General features: G+C 42.2%; 1 protein-coding gene across 1 annotated transcript in view; it reads right to left on the bottom strand.

Moving 5' to 3' along the window:
• LOC143807692 (amine sulfotransferase-like) overlaps window positions 1–24,505 on the bottom strand; it is a 52,262-nt gene extending 27,757 nt beyond the window's left edge. Inside the window, exons 1-3 of the mRNA XM_077289523.1 lie at window positions 24,429–24,505; window positions 20,326–20,494; window positions 566–786 (exon numbers count right to left, since the gene is read on the bottom strand). Coding sequence (XP_077145638.1) covers window positions 566–786; window positions 20,326–20,482 — 378 coding nt within the window. The 5' untranslated portion in view covers window positions 20,483–20,494; window positions 24,429–24,505. The remainder of the gene's footprint in view (window positions 1–565; window positions 787–20,325; window positions 20,495–24,428) is intronic.
• Window positions 24,506–25,185: the final 680 nt, after the last annotated feature.

Here is a 25,185-nt window from a genome sequence, read left to right as displayed (position 1 = left end):
GTATTTCTCAGGGTTTGATAGGTTGGTAATAACTAGAGGCTAAACCTTCTAGATAACCATGCGTCATTATAGTCTTGCCTAGGACTAATTCTGCCCGGCAGTGGAGGTTGGCACACCAGGATTCGTAGCACATCCACTTATCAATGGCTCTCCTCATACTTCGCTGCTAACCCTATTATAGAGAATAGTGAGTGGGAAAACAGGAGACAAACAATGCTTCTAATTCATCTATACAAAGATACCTTGAATGCATAATGGAATATTAATCTCAAACTAGAGAGTCATAATTATGTAAAAAAGGAACTTATTGTGGAGATTCAGCAGCTCTGCTGTTTTCAAAATGTAGGGATCTAATGTATTTGTCAGTCATAGAAAAGTTAACTGTTTAGGTGAGGGGATTAGTTGGATTACAAAACGTATTCGTTAACGATCTTTATTTACAAGCGGAGCAGAACAAGACCCCTACAATTGTACTTTTGTTTAGGATTAAGCGAGACAGAGAAAAGTAAAGAAAAAAGTTATTTTAAATTATTCTATCTATCTTATCTGCATTCGCTTCTATTACCTTTGCCTTCCTGTTTTTCAGCTCACGTGGTACAAACTGATAAGACAAATGTGATGCAAACAAGCGAGGAGGAGGACGACTGTTATAGTCATAATTTCCATCCTTACTGAAAGCTTGAAATTCAATCCATGGTACTCTTTCAGAAGTTTCTATTTGTTCTGTTCCATTTCTGTACCCTTCACTGTATATTAAACTTAGAATCTGTTGTGTCCAAATAGTTCCTGGTAATAAAAATAGAGTTCATTTACAAATGTCATCGACTGAAGGTCATGAAAAAATTATTTACATATTAAATGTGAAATTAAAATATCTACAAAACAATATTTGAATGGAGAACTTGCCTTATGTTACAATAACACTAGACTTCTGAGGTAGTCACTGACAGCAAACGGCCCTGCTCATGACTTGAGTCTAGTCTCCTTCTCAATAATACCCCATTTACACCTTCATACGCGTATTAACATAAGCATTCCCATGAGGCACCCACACATAAAATATGAACACGTTAACACATTAGACATTCATTAACACATTTTGCCTATGAAGAGTACACTAATGCTCACAAGCATGTAAACCTATATGAATTCCAAAATACATGTATACACAACATCCACATATGCACCATGAAAACTGTACATAAGATGCACAAAGTTATACATTACGTGTAAACAAACATTACACACAATGTATATTTCCCTGCATGTACACTGTGTGCAGAATTATTAGGCAAGTTGTATTTTAGAGGATTATTTTTACTATTGATCAACAACTATGTTCTCAATCAACCCAAAAGACTCGTCATAAATATCAAAGCTTAATATTTTTGGAAGTTGGAGTGGGGTTTTTTTAGATTTGGCTATCTTAGGAGGATATCTGTTTGTGTAGGTAACTATTACTGTGCAGAATTATTAGGCAACTTAATAAAAACCAAATATATTCCCATCTCACTTGTTTGTTTTCACCAGGTAAACCAATATCACTGCACAAAATTTAGAAATAAACATTTCTGACATGCAAAAACAATACCCCAAAAAATGAGTGACCAATATAGCCACCTTTCTTTATGATGACAGTCAACAGCCTTCCATCCATAGATTCTGTCAGTTGCTTGATCTGTTTATGACCAACATTGCGTGCCACCACAGCCTCCCAGACACTGTTCCGAGAGGTGTACTGTTTTCCCTCCCTGCAGATCTCACATTTTATGAGGGACCACAGTTTCTCTATGGGGTTCAGATCAGGTGAACAAGGGGGCCATGTCATTTATTTCTTCTTTGAGACCTTTACTGGCCAGCCACGCTATGGAGTAGTTGGAAGCATGTGATGGAGCATTGTCCTGCATGAAAATCATGTTTTTCTTGAACGATACCGACTTCTTCCTGTACCACTGCTTGAAGAAGTTGTCTTCCAGAAACTGGCAGTAGGTCTAGGAGTTGATCTTCACTCCATCCTCAACCCGAAAAGGTCCCACAAGTTCATCTTTGATGATACCAGCCCATACCAGTACCCCACCTCCACCTTGCTGGCGTCTGAGTCGGAGTGGAGCTCTCTGCCCTTTACTGATCCAGCTTCTGGCCCATCCATCTGGCCCATCAAGAGTCACTCTCATTTCATCAGTCCATAAAACCTTTGAAAAGTCAGTCTTAAGATATTTCTTGGCCCAGTCTTGACGTTTTATCTTATGCTTCTTGTTCAAAGGTGGCAGTTTTTCAGCCTTCCTTACCTTGGCCATGTCCCTGAGTATCGCACACTTTGTGCTTTTTGTTACTCCAGTAATGTTGCAGCTCTGAAATATGGCAAAACTGGTGGCAAATGGCATCTTGGCAGCTTCACGCTTGATTTTCCTTAATTCGTGGGGAGTTATTTTGCGCCTTTTTTACCCAACACACTTCTTGCAACCCTGTTATTTGCCATGAAACGCTTGATTGTTCGGTGCCGACAGCAGCATTTAACCGGTGCTTCCGGCCGGGCGGCCGAAAATGAGCGCATCACCGACCCCGTCACATGATCGGGGGTCAGCGATGCATCAGAATGGTAACCATAGAGGTCTTTGAGACCTCTATGGTTACTGATGCCAGCCTGCAGTGAGCGCCCCTCATAGCACACCTGCATTTCTGCTGCATTTCTGCTGCATAGCAGCGATCTGATGATCGCTGCTATGTAGCAGTGCCGATCGAGTGGTGCCAGCTTATTGAAGCATGGCAAAAGTGAAAAAAAAAGTTAAAAAAATGTGAAAAAAATAAAAAAATATAAAAATTTAAATCACCCCCCTTTCGCCCCATTCAAAATAAATCAATAAAAAAAAAATCAAACCTACACATATTTGGTATCACCGCGTTCAGAATCGCCCGATCTATCAATAAAAAAAAGGATTAACCTGATCACTACACGGCGTAGCAAGAAAAAAATTTGAAACGCCAGAATTATGTTTTTTTGGTCACCACGACATTGCATTAAAATGCAATAACGGGCGATCAAAAGAACTTATCTGCACCAAAATGCTATAAAAAAACACCAGCTTGGCATGCAAAAAATAAGCCCTAACCCGACCCAAGATCATGAAAAATGGAGACGCTACGGGTATCGGAAAATGGAGCAATTATTTTTTTTTAGCAAAGTTTGGAATTTTTTTCATCACTTAGATGAAAAATAACCTAGACATGTTTGGTGTCTATGAACTCGTAATGACCTGGAGAATCATAATGGCTGGTCAGTTTTAGCATTTAGTGAACCTAGTAAAAAAGCCAATCAAAAAACAAGTGTCGGATTGCACTTTTTTTGCAATTTCATCGCACTTGGAATTTTTCTCCCGTTTTCTAGTACAAAACATGCTAAAACCAATTATATCATTCAAAAGTACAACTTGTTTTGCAAAAACTAAGCCCTCACATGGCCATATTGCCGGAAAAATAAAAAAGTTATGGCTCTGGGAAGAAGGGGAGTGAAAAACGAACACGGAAAAACGGAAAATCCCAAGGTCATGAAAGGGTTAAACTTACGTGTGCCTATGTCTAAAGGTACCGTCACATTAAGCGACGCTGCAGTGATATCGACAACGATGCCAATCGCTGCAGCGTCGCTGTGTGGTCGCTGGAGAGCTGTCACACAGACAGCTCTCCAGCGACCAACGATGCCGAAGTCCCCGGGTAACCAGGGTAAACATCGGGTTACTAAGCGCAGGGCCGCGCTTAGTAACCCGATGTTTACCCTGGTTACCAGTGTAAATGTAAAAAAAACAAACACTACATACTCACATTGCCGTGTCTGTCGCATCCCCCGGCGTTCTCTTCCCTGCACTGTGTAAGCGCCGGCCGTAAAGCACAGCAGTGACGTCACCGCTGTGCTTTGCTTTCCGGCCGGCACTGACACAGTCAGTGCAGGAAGCTCTGAGCAGCAGCGCGGACACCGGGGGACATGACAGACATCAGAGGGTGAGTATGTAGTGGTTTTTTTTTACTTTTACAATGGTAACCAGGGTAAATATCAGGTTACTAAGCGCGGCCCTGTGCTTAGTAACCCGATATTTACCCTGGTTACCATTGTAAAACATTGCTGGCATCGTTGCTTTTGCTGTCAAACACGACGATACACGCCGATCTGACGACCAAATAAAGTTCTGGACTTTCAGCAACGACCAGCGATATCACAGCGGGATCCAGATCTCTGCTGCGTGTCAAACACAATGATATCGCTATCCAGGATGCTGCAACGTCACAGATCGCTATCGTTATCGTTGTTAAGTCGCTCAGTGTGAAGGTACCTTAACTCAAGAAGCAGCTAAGTGAGCTGACCTTGCACAAGCTTTATACCACACGTTTTGCAATATAATGTCTTTGTCCAGATGACCAGAAAAAATTATTTCACCTTCCCACATCCATAACACCTTATTATGCCAGTATTAAGGAAGTATACCATTTAGGAATCCTCTTTAGGCCAAGCAATTTCTCTTATACTTCTCTTAATAAATTTGCTGCTTTCTTGAACTGCCATGTGCCACCACCAGCAATGTACCTCAGTCAGAGGCTTGAATACATTTTTATCATAAACTAGCTGAAGAGCCCTTCGTTGCCTGGGCATAGTAAATATCTGTGGTTAGTTATAACACCTCACTTCTCTTATTTTCCCATCACGCATCTCATTTTCTCCCTCACATCTCTCATTTTCCCCCTCACACCTCTCATTTTCCCCCTCACTCCTCTTATTTTTGCGCCTCACTCCTCTCATTCCCCCCTAACACTTGTCATTTCGACCTCACATCTGTCAGTTTCCAATCACTCCACTATTTTCCCTCACTCCTCTCGTTTTGCACTCACACCCTTTCATTTTCACATCACACCTCTCATTTTCACCTTACACCTCTCATTTTCACCTCACACCTCTCAATTTCCCCTCAGTATTCATGTTTGTCATCTCCCTTATATATAATATACACCTGTATGTCATGTCCTGTATATAGTATATACCTGTATGTCATCTCCCCAGTATATAGAATATACCTGTATGTCATCTCTCCTGTAAATGGTATATACCTGCTGTATGTCATCTCCTCCTGTATATTGTATATACCTATGTGTAATCTCCTCCTGTATATAGTATATACCTGTATATCATCTCTTCTGTATATAGTATATACCTGTATGCCATCTCCTCCTATATATAGTATATACCTGTATGTCATCTTCCCTGTATATAGTATATACCTGTATATCATCTCCTCCTATATATAGTATATACCTGTGTGTCATCGCCCCTATACAGTGGGGCAAAAAAGTATTTAGTCAGTCAGCAATAGTGCAAGTTCCACCACTTAAAAAGATGAGAGGTGTCTGTAATTTACATCATAGGTAGACCTCAACTATGGGAGACAAACTGAGAAAAAAAAATCCAGAAAATCACATTGTCTGTTTTTTTATCATTTTTTTTGCATTTTATGGTGGAAAATAAGTATTTGGTCAGAAACAAACAATCCAGATTTCTGGCTCTCACAGACCTGTAACTTCTTCTTTAAGAGTCTCCTCTTTCCTCCACTCATTACCTGTAGTAATGGCACCTGTTTAAACTTGTTATCAGTATAAAAAGACACCTGTGCACACCCTCAAACAGTCTGACTCCAAACTCCACTATGGTGAAGACCAAAGAGCTGTCAAAGGACACCAGAAACAAAATTGTAGCCCTGCACCAGGCTGGGAAGACTGAATCTGCAATAGCCAACCAGCTTGGAGTGAAGAAATCAACAGTGGGAGCAATAATTAGAAAATGGAAGACATACAAGACCACTGATAATCTCCCTCGATCTGGGGCTCCACGCAAAATCCCACCCCGTGGGGTCAGAATGATCACAAGAACGGTGAGCAAAAATCCCAGAACCACGCGGGGGGACCTAGTGAATGAACTGCAGAGAGCTGGGACCAATGTAACAAGGCCTACCATAAGTAACACACTACGCCACCATGGACTCAGATCCTGCAGTGCCAGACGTGTCCCACTGCTTAAGCCAGTACATGTCCGGGCCCGTCTGAGGTTTGCTAGAGAGCATTTGGATGATCCAGAGGAGTTTTGGGAGAATGTCCTATGGTCTGATGAAACCAAACTGGAACTGTTTGGTAGAAACACAACTTGTCGTATTTGGAGGAAAAAGAATACTGAGTTGCATCCATCAAACACCATACCTACTGTAAAGCATGGTGGTGGAAACATCATGCTTTGGGGCTGTTTCTCTGCAAAGGGGCCAGGACGACTGATCCGGGTACATGAAAGAATGAATGGGGCCATGTATCGTGAGATTTTGAGTGCAAACCTCCTTCCATCAGCAAGGGCATTGAAGATGAAACGTGGCTGGGTCTTTCAACATGACAATGATCCAAAGCACACCGCCAGGGCAACGAAGGAGTGGCTTCGTAAGAAGCATTTCAAGGTCCTGGAGTGGCCTAGCCAGTCTCCAGATCTCAACCCTATAGAAAACCTTTGGAGGGAGTTGAAAGTCCGTGTTGCCAAGCGAAAAGCCAAAAACATCACTGCTCTAGAGGAGATCTGCATGGAGGAATGGGCCAACATACCAACAACAGTGTGTGGCAACCTTGTGAAGACTTACAGAAAACATTTGACCTCTGTCATTGCCAACAAAGGATATATTACAAAGTATTGAGATGAAATTTTGTTTCTGACCAAATACTTATTTTCCACCATAATATGAAAATAAAATGATAAAAAAACAGACAATGTGATTTTCTGGATTTTTTTTTCTCAGTTTGTCTCCCATAGTTGAGGTCTACCTATGATGTAAATTACAGACGCCTCTCATCTTTTTAAGTGGTGGAACTTGCACTATTGCTGACTGACTAAATACTTTTTTGCCCCACTGTATATAGTATGTACTTGTATGTCATCTCCTCCTGTATTAGACATCGTTCACAGGTTATTTGGTCAGTATTTTTACCTCAGTATTTGTAAGCTAAATTGGCAGCCTGATAAATCCCCAGCCAACAGGAAGCCCCTCCCCCCTGGCAGTATATATTAGCTTACACATACACATAATAGACAGGTCATGTGACTGACAGCTGCCGTATTTCCTATATGGTACATTTGTTGCTCTTGTAGTTTGTCTGCTTATTAATCAAATTTTTATTTTTGAAGGATTGTCATGAATCCCCAATGGCTAGGGATAGCACAGGACAAACAAAGTACAAATAAATAACGGACGAGCTATAGGGTGATGGAACCTGGGCTGACCGCTGCCCTACGCCTGACAAACGCAACTAGAGATAGCCAGGGAGCGTGCCTACGTTGGTTCTAGACGCCACGCACCAGCCTAAGAGCTAACTAGTACTGCAGAGAAAATAAGACCTCACTTGCCTCCAGAGGAATGAACCCCAAAAGATATAGTTGCCCCCTCACATGTATTGACGGTGAAATGAGAGGAAGGCACACACATAGAGATGATATATATAGCTTTAGCAAATTGAGGCCCGCTGTAAACTAGAAAGCAGAAAGATACAAAAGGGGACTGAGCGGTCAGCAAAAAACCCTAATCAAAATACCATCCTGAGATTACAAGAACCCATGTGCCAACTCATGGCACATGGGGAGAACCTCAGTCCACTAGAGCTACCAGCTAGCATAGAGACATAATAAGCAAGCTGGACAAAAAACCAAACAACTGAAAATCAGCACTTAGCTTATCCTGAAAGATCTGGGAGCAGGTAGGCAGGAACCAAACAGAGCACATCTGAATACATTAATAGCCGGCAAGGGAATGACAGAAAGGCCAGGTAAAATAGGAAACACCCAGCCTCTGATGGACAGGTGGAAACCAAAGGCCGCAACCCACCAAAGTCACACAGTACCAGCAGCAACCACCAGAGGGAGCCCACAAACAGAATCCACAACAGTACCCCCCCCTTGAGGAGGGGTCACCGAACCCTCACGAGAACCCCCAGGGCGATCAGGGTGAGCTCTATGGAAGGCGCGGACCAAATCAGTCGCATGAACATCGGAGGCGACCACCCAGGAATTATCCTCCTGACCATAACCCTTCCATTTAACCAAATACTGGAGTTTGCATCTGGAAACACGAGAATCCAAGATCTTCTCAACAACATACTCCAATTCTCCCTCCACCAGCACCGGAGCAGGAGGCTCAACCGAAGGAACAACGGGTACCTCATACCTCCGCAACAACGACCGATGGAACACATTATGAATAGCAAACGATGCTGGGAGATCCAAACGAAAAGATACAGGGTTAAGAATCTCCGAGATCCTATAAGGACCGATGAACCGAGGCTTGAACTTAGGAGAAGAGACCTTCATAGGGACAAAACGAGAAGACAACCACACCAAATCCCCAACAAGAAGTCGGGGACCCACGCGGCGACGGCGATTAGCAAACTGCTGAGTCTTCTCCTGAGATAACTTCAAATTGTCCACCACCTGATTCCAAATCTGATGTAGCCTATCCACCACCACGTCCACTCCAGGACAATCCAAAGACTCCACCTGACCAGAGGAAAAACGAGGATGAAACCCCGAATTACAAAAAAAAGGAGAGATCAATGTGGCAGAACTAGCCCGATTATTAAGAGCAAATTCGGCCAGTGGCAAAAAAGCAACCCAGTCATCTTGATCAGCAGAAACAAAACACCTCAAATAAGTTTCCAAGGTCTGATTAGTTCGCTCAGTCTGGCCATTCGTCTGAGGATGGAATGCAGACGAAAAAGACAAATCAATGCCCATCTTGGCACAAAACGTCCGCCAAAATCTAGACACAAACTGGGATCCCCTGTCAGAAACGATATTCTCCGGAATCCCATGCAAACGAACCACGTTCTGAAAAAATAACGGGACCAACTCAGAGGAGGAGGGCAACTTAGGCAAGGGCACCAAATGAACCATCTTAGAAAAGCGGTCACACACAACCCAGATAACGGACATTTTCTGTGAAACCAGGAGATCAGAAATAAAATCCATGGAAATGTGCGTCCAAGGCCTCTTGGGGATGGGCAGGGATAACAACAACCCACTGGCCCGAGAACAGCAAGGCTTAGCTCGAGCACACACTTCACAAGACTGCACAAAGGTACGCACATCCCTAGACAAGGAAGGCCACCAAAAAGACCTGGCCACCAAGTCTCTAGTACCAAATATTCCAGGATGACCAGCCAACACAGAGGAATGGACCTCGGAGATGACTCTACTGGTCCAATCATCCGGGACAAACAGTCTTTCTGGTGGACAACGATCCGGTTTATCCACCTGAAACTCCTGCAATGCACGTCGCAAGTCTGGGGATACGGCGGACAATATTACCCCATCCCTAAGGATACCAGTAGGCCCAGAGTCTCCAGGAGAGTCAGGCACAAAACTCCTGGAAAGAGCATCTGCCTTTACATTCTTTGAACCTGGCAGGTATGAAACCACGAAATTGAAACGAGAAAAAAACAACGACCAACGAGCCTGTCTAGGATTCAAACGCCTGGCAGACTCAAGGTAAATGAGATTCTTGTGATCAGTCAAGACCACCACACGATGTTTAGCACCCTCAAGCCAATGACGCCACTCCTCAAATGCCCACTTCATGGCCAAAAGCTCCCGATTACCCACATCATAATTGTGCTCGGCGGGCGAGAATTTTCTAAAGAAGAATGCACATGGCTTCATCACCGAGCCATTAGAACTTCTCTGCGTCAAAACCGCCCCCGCTCCAATCTCGGAAGCATCAACCTCAACCTGAAAAGGAAGTGAAACATCTGGTTGACACAACACAGGAGCAGAAGAAAACCAGCGCTTAAGTTCCTGAAAGGCCTCCACAGCCGCAGGAGACCAATCAGCAACATCAGCACCCTTTTTAGTCAAATCAGTCAAAGGTTTAACAATACTGGAAAAATTAGCAATGAACCAACGATAAAAATTAGCAAACCCCAAGAACTTCTGAAGGCTCTTAACAGATGTAGGTTGTGTCCAGTCACAAATAGCCTGAACCTTGACGGGATCCATCTCAATAGTAGAAGGAGAAAAAATGTACCCCAAAAAAGAAATCTTCTGGACTCCGAAGAGACACTTTGAGCCCTTCACAAACAGAGAATTGGCCCGCAGAACCTGAAACACCTTCCTGACCTGTAGAACATGAGACTCCCAGTCATCAGAAAACACCAAAATATCATCCAAATACACAATCATAAACTTATCCAGATATTCACGGAAAATATTGTGCATAAAGGACTGAAAGACTGACGGAGCATTGGAGAGTCCAAAAGGCATTACCAAATACTCAAAATGGCCCTCAGGCGTATTAAATGCGGTTTTCCACTCATCACCCTGTTTTATCCGCACCAGATTATACGCACCGCGAAGATCTATCTTAGTGAACCACCTAGCCCCCTTAATGCGAGCAAACAAATCAGTTAATAATGGCAATGGATACTGATATTTAACTGTAATCTTATTCAAAAGGCGATAATCTATACAAGGCCTCAGGGAACCATCTTTTTTTGCCACGAAAAAAAAACCTGCTCCCAGAGGGGACGAAGATGGACGAATATGTCCCTTTTCCAAGGACTCCTTAATATAATTCCGCATAGCAGTATGCTCTGGCAGTGACAGATTAAATAAACGACCCTTAGGGAACTTACTGCCAGGAATCAATTCTATAGCACAGTCACACTCTCTATGAGGAGGGAGCGAATTGAGCTTAGGCTCCTCAAAAACATCCCTATAGTCAGACAAAAACGCAGGGATCTCAGAAGGAGTAGATGAAGCAATTGAAATCGGAGGTGCATCACCATGAACCCCCTGACATCCCCAGCTTAACACAGACATTGTTTTCCAGTCCAGGACAGGATTATGAGTTTGTAACCATGGCAGACCAAGCACTAGTACATCATGTAAATTATACAGTACAAGGAAGCGAATCACCTCCTGATGAACGGGAGTCATGCGCATGGTCACTTGTGTCCAGTACTGCGGTTTATTCATAGCCAATGGTGTAGAGTCAATTCCCTTCAGAGGAATAGGAACTTCCAGAGGCTCCAGACTAAAACCGCAGCGTTTAGCAAATGACCAATCCATAAGACTCAGGGCAGCGCCCGAATCCACATAGGCATCGACGGAAATGGAAGACAGTGAAAAAATCAGAGTCACAGACAAAATGAACTTAGGCTGCAGAGTACCAATGGCAAAAGATTTATCAACCCTTTTTGTGCGTTTAGAGCATGCTGATATAACATGAGCTGAATCACCACAATAAAAACACAATCCATTTTTCCGCCTATAATTTTGCCGTTCACTTCTGGACTGAATTCTATCACATTGCATAGTCTCAGGTGCCTGTTCAGAAGACACCGCCAACTGGTGCACGGGTTTGCGCTCTCGTAAATGCCGATCAATCTGAATGGCCATAGCCATAGACTCATTCAGACCTGTAGGCGTAGGGAACCCCACCATAATATCCTTAATGGCCTCAGAAAGACCATTTCTGAAGTTTGCAGCCAGGGCGCACTCATTCCACTGAGTAAGCACCGACCATTTCCGAAATTTCTGACAATATATTTCCGCTTCATCATGCCCCTGAGAGAGGGCTAATAAAGCCTTTTCAGCCTGAATCTCCAGGTTAGGTTCCTCATAGAGCAATCCCAATGCCAGAAAAAATGCATCCACACTGAGCAATGCAGGATCCCCTGGTGCCAATGCAAATGCCCAATTCTGAGGGTCGCCCCGCAGGAAAGATATTACAATCTTGACCTGTTGAGCAGGGTCTCCAGAGGAGCGAGATTTTAAAGAAAGAAACAATTTACAATTGTTCCTGAAATTCAGGAAGGTAGATCTATCTCCAGAAAAGAACTCTGGAATAGGAATTCTAGGTTCAGACATGGGAGTGTGAACAACAAAATCCTGTATGTTTTGAACCTTTGCCGCGAGATTACTCAGGCTGGAAGCCAAACTCTGGACATCCATGTTAAACAGCTAAGATCAGAGCCATTCAAGGGTTAAGAGGAGGTAAGAAGCAGCTAGACAGCAATTAAGGGCTAGGCAGCAAAACTCTGAAGGGAAAAAAAAAAAAAAAATTCCCTTAAACACTTCTATTTCTCCTGCTTCAGCCCAAAATATTAACACCTTGTGGGCCGGCTATACTGTCATGAATCCCCAATGGCTAGGGATAGCACAGGACAAACAAAGTACAAATAAATAACGGACGAGCTCTAGGGTGATGGAACCTGGGCTGACCGCTGCCCTACGCCTGACAAACGCAACTAGAGATAGCCAGGGAGCATGCCTACGTTGGTTCTAGACGCCACGCACCAGCCTAAGAGCTAACTAGTACTGCAGAGAAAATAAGACCTCACTTGCCTCCAGAGGAATGAACCCCAAAAGATATAGTTGCCCCCTCACATGTATTGACGGTGAAATGAGAGGAAGGCACACACATAGAGATGATATATATAGCTTTAGCAAATTGAGGCCCGCTGTAAACTAGAAAGCAGAAAGATACAAAAGGGGACTGAGCGGTCAGCAAAAAACCCTAATCAAAAATACCATCCTGAGATTACAAGAACCCATGTGCCAACTCATGGCACATGGGGAGAACCTCAGTCCACTAGAGCTACCAGCTAGCATAGAGACATAATAAGCAAGCTGGACAAAAAACCAAACAACTGAAAATCAGCACTTAGCTTATCCTGAAAGATCTGGGAGCAGGTAGGCAGGAACCAAACAGAGCACATCTGAATACATTGATAGCCGGCAAGGGAATGACAGAAAGGCCAGGTAAAATAGGAAACACCCAGCCTCTGATGGACAGGTGGAAACCAAAGGCCGCAACCCACCAAAGTCACCCAGTACCAGCAGCAACCACCAGAGGGAGCCCACAAACAGAATCCACAACAAAGGATAATACCAGACTTGTGTGTGTTTTAGGGCGACTTTCATGTGTCACGTTGTGTGTGTTGAGTTGCGTGTGGTGACATGCACTTAGCAACTTTTGTGAGATGAGTTTTGTGTGGCGACATGCGTGTAGCAACTTTTTATGTGTTGAGTTGCATGTGACAGGTTAGTGTAGCAAGTTGTGTGCAGCACGTTTTGCGCATGGCAAGTTTTGCGCGTGGCGAGTTTTATGTGTGGTGCATTTTGAGTATGTGCAAGTTTTGTGTGAGGCAACTTTTGCATGTGTTGCAACTTTTGTGCATGTGGCAATTTTTCCGCATGTGCAAGTTTTGCGTGTGGTGAGTTTTCCATGAGGTGAGTTTTGCACGTGTGGCTAGTTTTGCATGAGCATAGTTTTGCATGTGGTAAATTTTGCACGTGGCGAGTTTTGAGTGGTGACTTTTGTGTTTCGACTTTTATGTGGCGAGGTTGGTGTATGTGTGGTGAAATGTGTGCTGAGGGTGAGATATGTGTTCAAGCACGTGGTAGTGTGTGGCGCATTTTCTGTGTGTGTTCATATCTCCGTGTGTGGTGAGTATCCCATGTCGGGGCCCCACCTTAGCAACTGTACGGTATATACTCTTTGGCGCCATCGCTCTCATTCTTTAAGTCCCCCTTGTTCACATCTGGCAGCTGTCAATTTGCCTCCAACACTTTTCCTTTCACTTTTTCCCCATTATGTAGATAGGGGCAAAATTGTTTGGTGAATTGGAAATCACGGGGTTAAAATTTCACCTCACAACATAGCCTATGATGCTCTCGGGGTCCAGACGTGAGACTGTGCAAAATTTTGTGGCTGTAGCTGTGACGGTGCAGATGCCAATCCCGGACACACACACACACACACATTATTAGTAGTGTTGAGCATTCCGATACTGCAAATATCGGGTATCGGCCAATATTCGCTGTATTGGAATTCTGATACCGAGTTCTGATATTTTTGTGATATCGGAAATCGGAATCGGAAGTTCCTATAAGTTACCAGGCGTGTGCGGTGCGTATGGTTCCCAGGGTCTGGAGGAGAGGAGACTCTCCTTCAGGCCCTGGGATCCATATTCATGTAAAAAATAAAGAATACAAATAAAAAATAAGGGTATACTCACCCCTCCGACGGACCCTGGACCTCAGCGGTGCAGCCTCCGTTCCTAAGAATGCAGTGAGAGTAGGACCTGCGATGATGTTGCGGCTTGTGATTGGTCGCGTGACTGCTCATGTGACCGCTCACGTGACCGCAACGTCATCGAAGGTCCTTCACTCTGCATTTTTAGGAACGGAGGCAGACGCTTGCAGCGGTGACAGCCAGGGCTCGTCTGAGGGTGAGTATATCCATATTTTTTATTTTTATTCTTTATTTTTTACATGAATATGGATCCCAGGGCCTGAAGGAGAGTTTCCTCTCCTTCAGACCCTGGGAACCATCCAGGATCACTTCCGATATTTGTGTCCCATTGACTTGTATTGGTATCGGGTATCGGTATCGGCGATATCCAATATTTTTTGGATATCGGCCGATCCAATCCGATACCGATATTTTCAAATATCGGAAGGTATCGCTCAACACTAATTATTAGATTAAACCACGTTTGTGACATAAAATATAATACATTTATTGGGTTACTCTTACTCACTTGTATGGACAGTGGAAAGCACTACCTTATTTTTATGGGCTATCCCTGAATACCTGAACAGTTGGCAACCCTGGTGCTGCATCGAATATGTATACACAATGAGATTGTCAATATTCAAGAACATTTGCAAGGTTGAGACATTTTCAGCTTTAGATGCATTAGAGCATAAAAAAGTAAACTTAGATGTCATCAATGTAAATATTCTTCATAAGCAAAACATGGATAATATTGGTTATCAATAATTTAAAGTGCAAATATCTATTCAAGTGCACTTCTTTGTGTCTGCCTCTGTCTCCCACTGGCTCCTACTGCCTCCTCCTCCCTCGATAGAATCTTATGAGAAGCTTGTATATCCTATCGCAGTAAAAGAGAAAATAGGTAACGTGTTTGCCCGAAAATAAGACCTACCCGAAAATAAGCCTTAGCATAATTTTTCAACCTTTTTGGCGTAAGCTAAAAATATAAACACTATTCCAAAAATAAGCCCTCATTCAATAAGAAAGTGCCCAAGCAGCTAAACATGTTAAAGAATAGAGATGGATGAACCCGAACAGCAAAGTTTGGCGTCCATACCGAACACCTACTGTTTGGGCATGGAATCTGAACATGGACTTCACCAGGAAGTCTGTTTTACTGTTCAGGTTTGGCACCCAAACACCAGGTGTTCCTACATGACAGCGTCAGAAACACCGACTGCTCTGATCGGCCGTAAGATTATAACCCCTGGCAAAAATTATGGAAGTGATTGCATAATCTTTCCCCTATGCTTGGTTAAAAAGTTAACTATTACTGACTACCACATTTTTTGTTCTTGATTTCTTTTAGTGTTTTTTAAAACTAGAGAGTTGCCATTTGAAATGACTTTAGTTTTGTGCCATATCTGTGATCTGCTTTTTTTCTACAAAATTAAACAACTGAATGAACATCCTCCAAGGCCGGTGATTCCATAATTTTTGCCAGGGGTTGTAATACCACTGTCAGAGCGCTGCGGTTCCTATGCTGTCAGATAACAGCATGATCCTACAGCTGTGATCAGAGGTAAAAAGTTTACCTTCAGTCACTGGCATCAGCTGATGGGACTACTGCTCTGATTAGCCTACGCCTGCTGCTGCTAATAACAGTGAGAGAAGGCGGTGACTGATGGGAGTATTCATCAACTGACACATGCACTTTCAATAAATAATTTTAAAAAAAGGTGTGTGTTCCCCTGTATTTTTGATTACCAGCCAGGCAAAACTGACAGTTGTGGGCTGCAAAGCTGATCTGTCAGCTTTATCAATGCTGGTTTCCAAGAGAGGTCCCAAGACTGTTTTTTTTTTAATTATTTAAATAAATAATTGAAAAAAAAACATTTTTGACAACCAGCCAAGCTAAAGCAGACATCTGGGGGCTGGTATTCCCTGGCTGTTCTGGGGCCATGGACCCCCAGTCGAAAAATAGCAGCCCGCCCAGAAAAAGTCGCATCTTGGCACCATCCAGGTTTCAAACTGTTTATCCACAGACATGGATTACAGCATGGGACAGAATGACAACAGGTGAGGGATATGGTTGTTGCTTTTTTTTATAGAAGACCATGGCTTCAGTGGTAAGGGCATTAGGTGAGTATAACTGTTTGTTATTTATAAATAAAAAACTAAACGTGTGTTTTGTTATATTTATTTATTCTTTCTTTGTGCTTATTTACAATACAACTTTAGGATTAGTAATGGATATGCATCTTATAGACACCTCTCCAATGCTAAGCCGAGGCCTTGATGTCATGAGACAACACAAAGGTGACATCAACCCCACAAATATGAATTTTCAGTAGAATTGGGCGTTATGTGAGTATTTTTGCTGTTTATTATTATATGTTATTACTTATGATACCATGGCTTCAGTGGAAAGAGCGTTAGGTGAGTATTACTGTGCTTGTTATTTTTAAATAAAAAAGTACAAGTGTGTTTTTTATGTGCATTTATTTAATACAATTATAGAATAAGTAAGCCGTGGGCTTGATGTCATCAGACAATACAAAGGTGACATCAACCCCACAAATATTACCCCATTTCCCACCAACACAGGTCAAGTGGGAAGAGCTGGGAGGCTAATATCTATGGCCCCTTACCAGTCTGAGAATACCAGCCCCCAGCTGTCTGCTTTAGCTTGGCTGGTTGTCAAAAATGCACTAAATCCTCCATTTACTGTGGTACAGTACAGTATGTACCGGTAAACAGAGGAACAAGAAATATATATTTTGGTCATGAATGCCGGTTAATGTAGATTGTTGTACATGGGAAAAGGAAATACCATCTCAAGAAATTCATGATGGAATTGGAGATTTCCTGTATGCTAATGTTCGAGAATGATTATATTTGAATAAATCTTGATTTTTTTTGTTAAAGAATAAATGTGGATTGTTGTTCTTGGGAAAATATAAGACATCCCCTGAAATTAAACCCTAGTTCATCTTTCAGAGCAAAAAGTAATAAAAGATCCTGTTTTATTTTTAGAGAAACACGGTATTTACTGAAGACTGATTTATACCAATGGTTTTAAAGTGAATAATTAGAGATGAGTAGACCCGTGGATATTCAGGTTTGTTGGGTTGGGTCAAACTGTAATTCAAAATTCAGTTCTTGACCCGGACTTGACCATGAACCACATAGATGCCAAAGGGGGCCCAAACTTTGGTGCTGTAAAATGGCCATAATAAGGTCTAGGGGGTTGAAAAAGGAGGAAAAACTGAGTCAAGAGAAGGACAGTAGCTCTGCAAACAAATGTGGATAGGAAAATGACTTAAAATGCCACCAACCTGTGGCTACCGACACACTAAATCACCGTGGAAGAAAAAAAACAATTGTGAAAAAAATGGTGAAAAAACACTAATGAGGCGAGAAAAGGCGGGCGGCAGACGGCTTTATGATGAGTATCAGGCTGGTGTCACACTTGGCGTAAGACAATACGCCACGTATTATACGTCCATACTACGGCCGTAATACGGAGAAATGTTCCCAAAATATTGATCCGTAGTCAGGGTGTTTCAGCGTATTTTGCACATGGCATCCTCCGTATGTAATCCGTATGGCATCCGTACTGCGAGATTTTCGCGCAGGCTTGCAAAACCGACATCTAATGGATTTATGTGCTCAAATGTTAGGGAAAACATATATACAGTATATATACACTCACCGGCCACTTTATTAGGTACACCATGCTAGTAACGGGTTGGACCCCCTTTTGCCTTCAGAACTGCCTTAATTCTTCGTGGCATAGATTCAACAAGGTGCTGGAAGCATTCCTCAGAGATTTTGGTCCATATTGACATGATGGCATCACACAGTTGCCGCAGATTTGTCGGCTGCACATCCCAAAGATGCTCCATACAAGGCAGGATGGATCCATGCTTTCATGTTGTTTACGCCAAATTCTGACCCTACCATCCGAATGTCGCAGCAGAAATCGAGACTCATCAGACCAAGCAACGTTTTTCCAATCTTCTACTGTCCAATTTCGATGAGCTTGTACAAATTGTAGCCTCAGTTTCCTGTTCTTAGCTGAAAGGAGTGGTACCCGGTGTGGTCTTCTGCTGCTGTAGCCCATCTGCCTCAAAGTTCGACGCACTGTGCGTTCAGAGATGCTCTTAGGCCTACCTTGGTTGTAACGGGTGGCGATTTGAGTCACTGTTGCCTTTCTATCAGCTCGAACCAGTCTGCCCATTCTCCTCTGACCTCTGGCATCAACAAGGCATTTTCGCCCACAGAACTGCCGCTCACTGGATTTTTTTTCTTTTTCGGACCATTCTCTGTAAACCCTAGAGATGGTTGTGCGTGAAAATCCCAGTAGATCAGCAGTTTCTGAAATACTCAGACCAGCCCTTCTGGCACCAACAACCATGCCACGTTCAAAGGCACTCAAATCACCTTTCTTCCCCATACTGATGCTCGGTTTGAACTGCAGGAGATTGTCTTGACCATGTCTACATGCCTAAATGCACTGAGTTGCCGCCATGTGATTGGCTGATTAGAAATTAAGTGTTAACAAGAAGTTGGACAGGTGTACCTAATAAAGTGGCCAGTGAGTGTATATATATATATATGTCATTGAGACACATATATATATATTCTGTATTTAGATTTCATTCAGCGCGATAGCTGTGAAAAGCCGGTAATTCAATTGCCGGCTTTTCATTTCTCCTGCACAAACCCGACAGGATATGAGACATGGTTTACATACAGTAAACCAACTCATATCCCCTTTTTTTTTGCATATTCCACACTACTAATGTTAGTAGTGTGTATGTGCAAAATTTCAGCGCTGTAGCTGCTGAAATAAAGGGTTAAATGGCGGAAAAAATTGGCGTGGGCTCCCGCGCAATTTTCTCCGCCAGAGCGGTAAAGCCAGTGACTGAGGGCAGATATTAATAGCCAGGAGAGGGTCCATGGTTATTGGCACCCCCCGTGGCTAAAAACATCTGCCCCCAGCCATCCCAGAAAAGGCACATCTGGAAGATGCGCCTATTCTGGCACTTGGCCACTCTCTTCCCACTCCCTGTAGCGGTGGGATATGGGGTAATGAAGGGTTAATGCCACCTTGCTATTGTAAGGTGACATTAAGCCAGATTAATAATGGAGAGGCGTCAATTATGACACCTATCCATTATTAATCCAATTGTTTGAAAGGGTTAAAAAACACACACACACATGATTAAAAAGGATTTTAATGAAATAAACACAGCGGTTGTTGTAATAATTTATTGTCTCTCAATCCATTTCCAGGCCCTCGCTTGGCAAAATAATAAACGCACAAGATACATACCTTCTGATGTCAGATCACGTCCAACGAGGTAATCCATCTGAAGGGGTTAACTAATATTACAGGCAGGAGCTGCGATAAACCACTCGCTCGAGCCTGTAATCCCCCGGGTGCTGAAAGGAAAGCTGGATCTGTACTTACATTGAGTCGCGGTGAGGCGCCCTCTGGTGGATGTTCTCATGAACTGCAGCCTGGGAACTTTTTCCCATGCTCCAGGTCATATGAGGACATCCACCAGGGGGCGCATCACCGCGACTGAAGGAAATGTGGGTCAAATGTAGGTCATTCGCCGGGGAATTACAGGCACGAGCGAGTGCATTAGCAGGGCTCGTGCCTGTAAAATAATTAACCCCTTCAGATGGATTACATCGTGGGCAGTGAGGTAGGCATCAGTATAGTTAACATAGCAGGTTTCAGAAACACCCCCCATTAGTGTTTTTTCACTGTTTTTTCACAATTGTTTTTTTTCTTCCACGATGATTTAGTGTGTCGGTAGCCACAGGTTGGTGGCATTTTAAGAGTTCAAATAAAAAATCGCATTTTATGGGAATTATCTATGATTTACATGATTGATATAAACCAAAGATTTATTATTTAAATTTGAAAATGACTTAAAATAACAAGCAATAAAAATATAATAATAATAATCTTAAACCAGGAGGCAGATGTCCAAGTAGAGGAGGAAGTGCAGGGGGGCGAGGCAGGAAAGGAGGTGGCCAACTCTATTTTGTGTTTTTTATTTTGGGGGGTTGATTACCATCCTACAATGGAAACTTGTTGTATACTAAGTCAAGGAGTGCTTAGAGTGAATAGAGCATGCTCACTACTAAGTGCTGACCGCTACCAGACTCCATGCTTCCCCAATGCCTAGAAGCGAGTGTCGGCAGTAAGAATATGATTTCATCTTCTTCCTGCTCATCTTACCTGACTTGGGGTACGTAATCATAAACACATCATCCTCTCTTATTTCAAAATCTTGCAGTGAGTTTATAAACTCTGGTTTCATAAGCTCCTTAAAAAAGCAAAACCCTTTGTATCGGTAAAGATTTGAGTCACGTGAAACTGAAGTAAATGCATCCATGGTTGGTGCTACCTGCAATGAAAAGGCAAATGTAAGTGAATTACCATATGTTAATAATAATAATAATAATAATAATAGTAGTATGACAGTGCATTTTCCCACAGTCCAGAGGTCACCGCAGTTCAGACTGTGAGGGAGCGCAGGCTCAATGACATCACTGCTGGTCACTGAAGCTCCGCTCCCGGCATCTCATTCACGAGTAGTTGTCAGCTGGGATGGTCGCATCTTAGCACCATCCAGGTTGAAAACTGTATATCCCCCAGGTATGGATTACGGCGTGGGACACAATGACGGACAGGTATGGTATACTGTTGGTTTGTTATTTTACTTTTACTACAGGAGAGTGAGGGCTTTGCTTGGATTAGGTGTCTAAATAAAAATGGAAAACTGTATTTAGTTAAAATAAAGGATTTTATACTGGCTGTGTCTTTATTTAACACAGCAGTGGGGAACCTCAGGCCCCAAGGCCATTTACAGCCCTCGATGACCTTTTATCAGGCCCTGGGCCAGATTCTCGGGGACCGCATTCTTGGGCAGGGAGGTGTATTTTGATTACAACCAGCTCATTAATTTCTTCTTGCTCTGTTAGCACACACATGCAGTGTTCACTACTGAACACTGAAGGGCATGCAATGAAAGATTACGTCCTGAAACCAGTGCCAGAGTCAGGATGCACTTTGTGGGCGGAGTTTGTACGGCCCCCGAAGGATGGTATAAATATCAAAACGGCCCTTGGCAGAAAAAATATTCCCCACCCCAGATTTAACATATAACTATAGTATTAGTAATGGATGGGTGTCTTATAGATGCCTCTCCATTACTAAACCGTGAGCTTGATGTCACCTGAAAGGTGACATCAACCCCACAAATATTACCCCACTTGCCACCACTACAGGGCAAATGGGAAGAGCTGGGCAAAGCAAAAAGATTGGCGTATCTAATAGATGTGGCTTTTCTGGGCAGCTGTGGGCTACTATTTTTAGGCTGGGGGGCCAATATTCATGGCCCCTTACCAGCCTGAGAATACCAGCATGCAAAAAGTAAAAAAAGGTTTTTAAAAATATATAAAAAAAGAAAATACAAAAGTTCAAATCACCCCCCTTTCACCCCATTCAAAATAAAACATAAAAAAATCAAGTACACACTTATTTGGTATCGCCACAGTGAAAATCATCCGATCTATCAATGTAAAAAAAAGAATTAACCCGATCGCTAAACGACGTAATGAAAAAAAAGTCAAAACGCCAGAATTATGTTTTTTTGGTTGCTTTAATATTGCATTAAAAGATTGTATCTGTACCAAAATAGTATAGTTAAAAATGTCAGCTCAGCTCACAAAAAATTAGCCCTCACCCAACCCCAGATCACAAAAAAAGGAGATGCTACGGTTATTGTAAAACTGCACAATTTTTTTCTTTTTTTAGCAAACTTTGGAATTTTTTTCACCACTTAAATAAAAAAAGAACCTATACATGTTTGGTGTCTATGAACTCATAATGACCTGGAGAATCATAATGGCAGGTCAATTTTAGCATTTAGTGAACATGGTAAAAAAAAAACAACAACAACAACAACTGTGAGATTGCACTTATTTTTGCAATTTCATGGAATTTTTTTTTTCTGTTTCCCAGTACAGGATATGTTAAAACCAATGGTGTTGTTCAAAAGTACTACTCGTCCTGCAAAAAATAAGCCCTCACATGGCCATTTGGACCAAAAAATAAAAAGGTAATAGCTCTGGGAAAAAGATGAGCAAAACATGTAAATGTAAAAACAAAAATACCTCTGGTCGTTAAGGGGTTGATAGAATTGGGTTCCAAAATCCCCTCAATTCCTTCTTACTGCAAGAGCATAAGGAGCTTACAACCAACATCTATCCTAGTAAATATTAAATCTAGTAGATATACAGCAATTCAAGCTTCATGATAAAAACAATTATTTATTGAAAATTTGATAACATAAAAAGACATGGAAAAAAGCCCTCCAAAATAGGGGAGAAAAAACATGGATACTAATGAATCCCAAAACGTGACATTAAGGGATTATTATATATAATTCTATCCAAGGCTGTACTACAAAAAATATGCTTGGTGGGCGGTAATATTTCACAACTTATGACACGCTATAAGAGGCAATCACGTCTGCATAATCTAAAGGTAACAAAGCAAAATGTTGAAGTGCAATATGTATCCATACAATATGAGACCTCCAGGTGATCAAACATGCTAAATTATCTGTTCCTTCACTTATGACATGATGGCACTAAACACTTTATGCATTTAAATAATGACAATTATTATTATTATTATAATTTGTTGATAGAGGAGCCCACGAGTACTCCACCCTGCAATATTACTGATGTCCTATACATCTGAGCCTTTTTCTTTGGATTTTATGATTTTTGTTATATCTATCTATTTATGCCTTGTATTGAAACAATAAATTTTAATGATTTTATTACTAGTGTTGAGCGACACCTTCCGATATTCAAAAGTATCGGTATCGTATTGGATCGGCCGATATCCAAAAAATATCGGATATCGCCGATACCGATACCCGATACCAATGGAAGTCAATGGGACACAAATATCGGAAGCGATCCTGGATGGTTCCCAGGGTCTGAAGTAAAGGAAACTCTCCTTCAGGCCCTGGGATCCATACTCATGTAAAAAATAAAGAATAAAAATAAAAAATATGGATATACTCACCCCTCCGATGGCCCCCGGCTCTCAGCGGTGCAACCGGCAGCCTCCGTTCCTAAGAATGCAATGAGTGTAGGACCTGCGATGACGTCGCGGTCATGCGACCAGTCACAAGACCGCGACGTCATCGCAGGTCCTACACTCACTGCATTCTTAGGAACGGAGGCTGCCGGTTGCACCGCTGAGAGCCAGGGGCCGTCAGAGGGGTGAGTATATCCATATTTTTTATTTTTATTCTTTATTTTTTACATGAATATGGATCCCAGGGCCTGAAGGAGAGTCTCCTCTCCTCCAGACCCTGGGAACCATACGCACCGCACACGCCGAAGATGACTGGGAACTTATAGGAACTTCCGATTCTGATTCGACTCAGTATCGGAATTCCGATACAGCGAATATCGGCCAATACCCGATATTTGCAGTATCGGAATGCTCAACACTATTTATTACGTATTTATTACGTATTTATTATGTATTGATAATCTTGGACTCTATGTTTTTTGTAGGATAATCTTGGAATCTTGGCAATCGCCCAAGAACGAGAAAAAAGCTTCTCATTCATCAGATGATTGGATAGTTTATGGCAGAATAAAAATCATTGTACTCAGCAGCACATCACCCAGCATAAGCTGTAGACTTGCTTCTGATAACATGATACTGTATGGGGGAAGATGCATCAGACTGTTAAACAAAGAGCCAAACAACTTGAATATTGTTGATCGTGCTTATTTAACGCTCTGAACTTAGCACGTGTTAATGCAACCAAAATGTTGGATTGTGATGGAGCAATACAGGAAATACAGTGGTATACTCATATGAATGCCTTACATATGAGATTAGTGGATAATTACCCAGTCGCTAGGAGTCTGACCACTTGGGCCACCGAGAAACTATTTCTGTCAGTTCCATAAGAATGAGTGGAGTGGCAGTGTGCATGATCGATCTATCTATGGTCCATTCACACAGGGGTTCTTCAGAGCTCCAGTTCTTAGAATCAATGGAGGTCACAGAGGTTGGACGTCCAACAATCGGGAAGCTATCCCTGACCTCATGACTGGGGATAACGTCCAAATACCCTTTATTTAACTAAATTCTGGAATCAGCTTTCAGGAAGAATAATGTGAAACCCAAAGAAATGTGGTGCAGTTAAATTGGTGCCTGATTAACCACAAGGCAGTAAAACAATCCAAACAGAACATAACCATACACGGTGTCACCCTTTAGGCTTTGAATGCAAGATATACCTTACGTCTGTATGCTCTTCCTGCTTCCTGCTTGTAAACCGAGTTGCACAAATACTATTTCATTCCTCTGTAAAAAAGATTACCAGGATCTCTGCCAAGATGTGACAACACACCAAAGTCCAACCCATTCTATTCAGCTTTTTCTTTTCATTCTTGTACCAGTACAACTTAACTATTACGTGCCTCTGCTAGTGTGAATGCAGGCTGCATTAGAGGATTATTCTATGGTTTTGCAGTTTTCCCATATTTTGCAATATTTAATTAATTTCTTACTATTTGTAAATTATTGCTTCTCTTATCTCATTAGAAGCTAGGAGTGTCCAGACCTGGCCGTTTACCGTAGTCCCATTTCACATTTTTGAAAATTGTCCCCTTACCTTAGGAAGAACATTGACCATGCTCACAATTTTTCACATCCATTTTTTTTTATTTTTTACTTATCAAAAGATGTTTTGAAGCAAATGTCAACTAGATCTTACTGATTTTAATGCTAGTACAATGCTATCAGTGTGCAAAACCTGAGTCCCTTCACCTAAGTGCAGATAAACATTCAATTGGGCCTAAGGGTATGTGCACACGTTGCAGATTTGCCTGTTGAATTTTCTGCGCAGATTCTGCATCTCTTGGCAGAAAACTCAGGTAAAATTCCGCTTGGATTTGATGTGTTTTTGATGCGGATTTTCTTGCTTTTTTTCATGTGGATTTGTATGCATTTTTGTAGGCTAAATAAATATCTATTATTTAACAAAAAAAAAGA

The sequence above is a fragment of the Ranitomeya variabilis genome, chromosome 2 (genome assembly GCF_051348905.1).
Source record: "Ranitomeya variabilis isolate aRanVar5 chromosome 2, aRanVar5.hap1, whole genome shotgun sequence".
Lineage (NCBI taxonomy): Eukaryota > Metazoa > Chordata > Amphibia > Anura > Dendrobatidae > Ranitomeya > Ranitomeya variabilis.
This window is presented reverse-complemented; position numbering and strand designations above follow the sequence as displayed.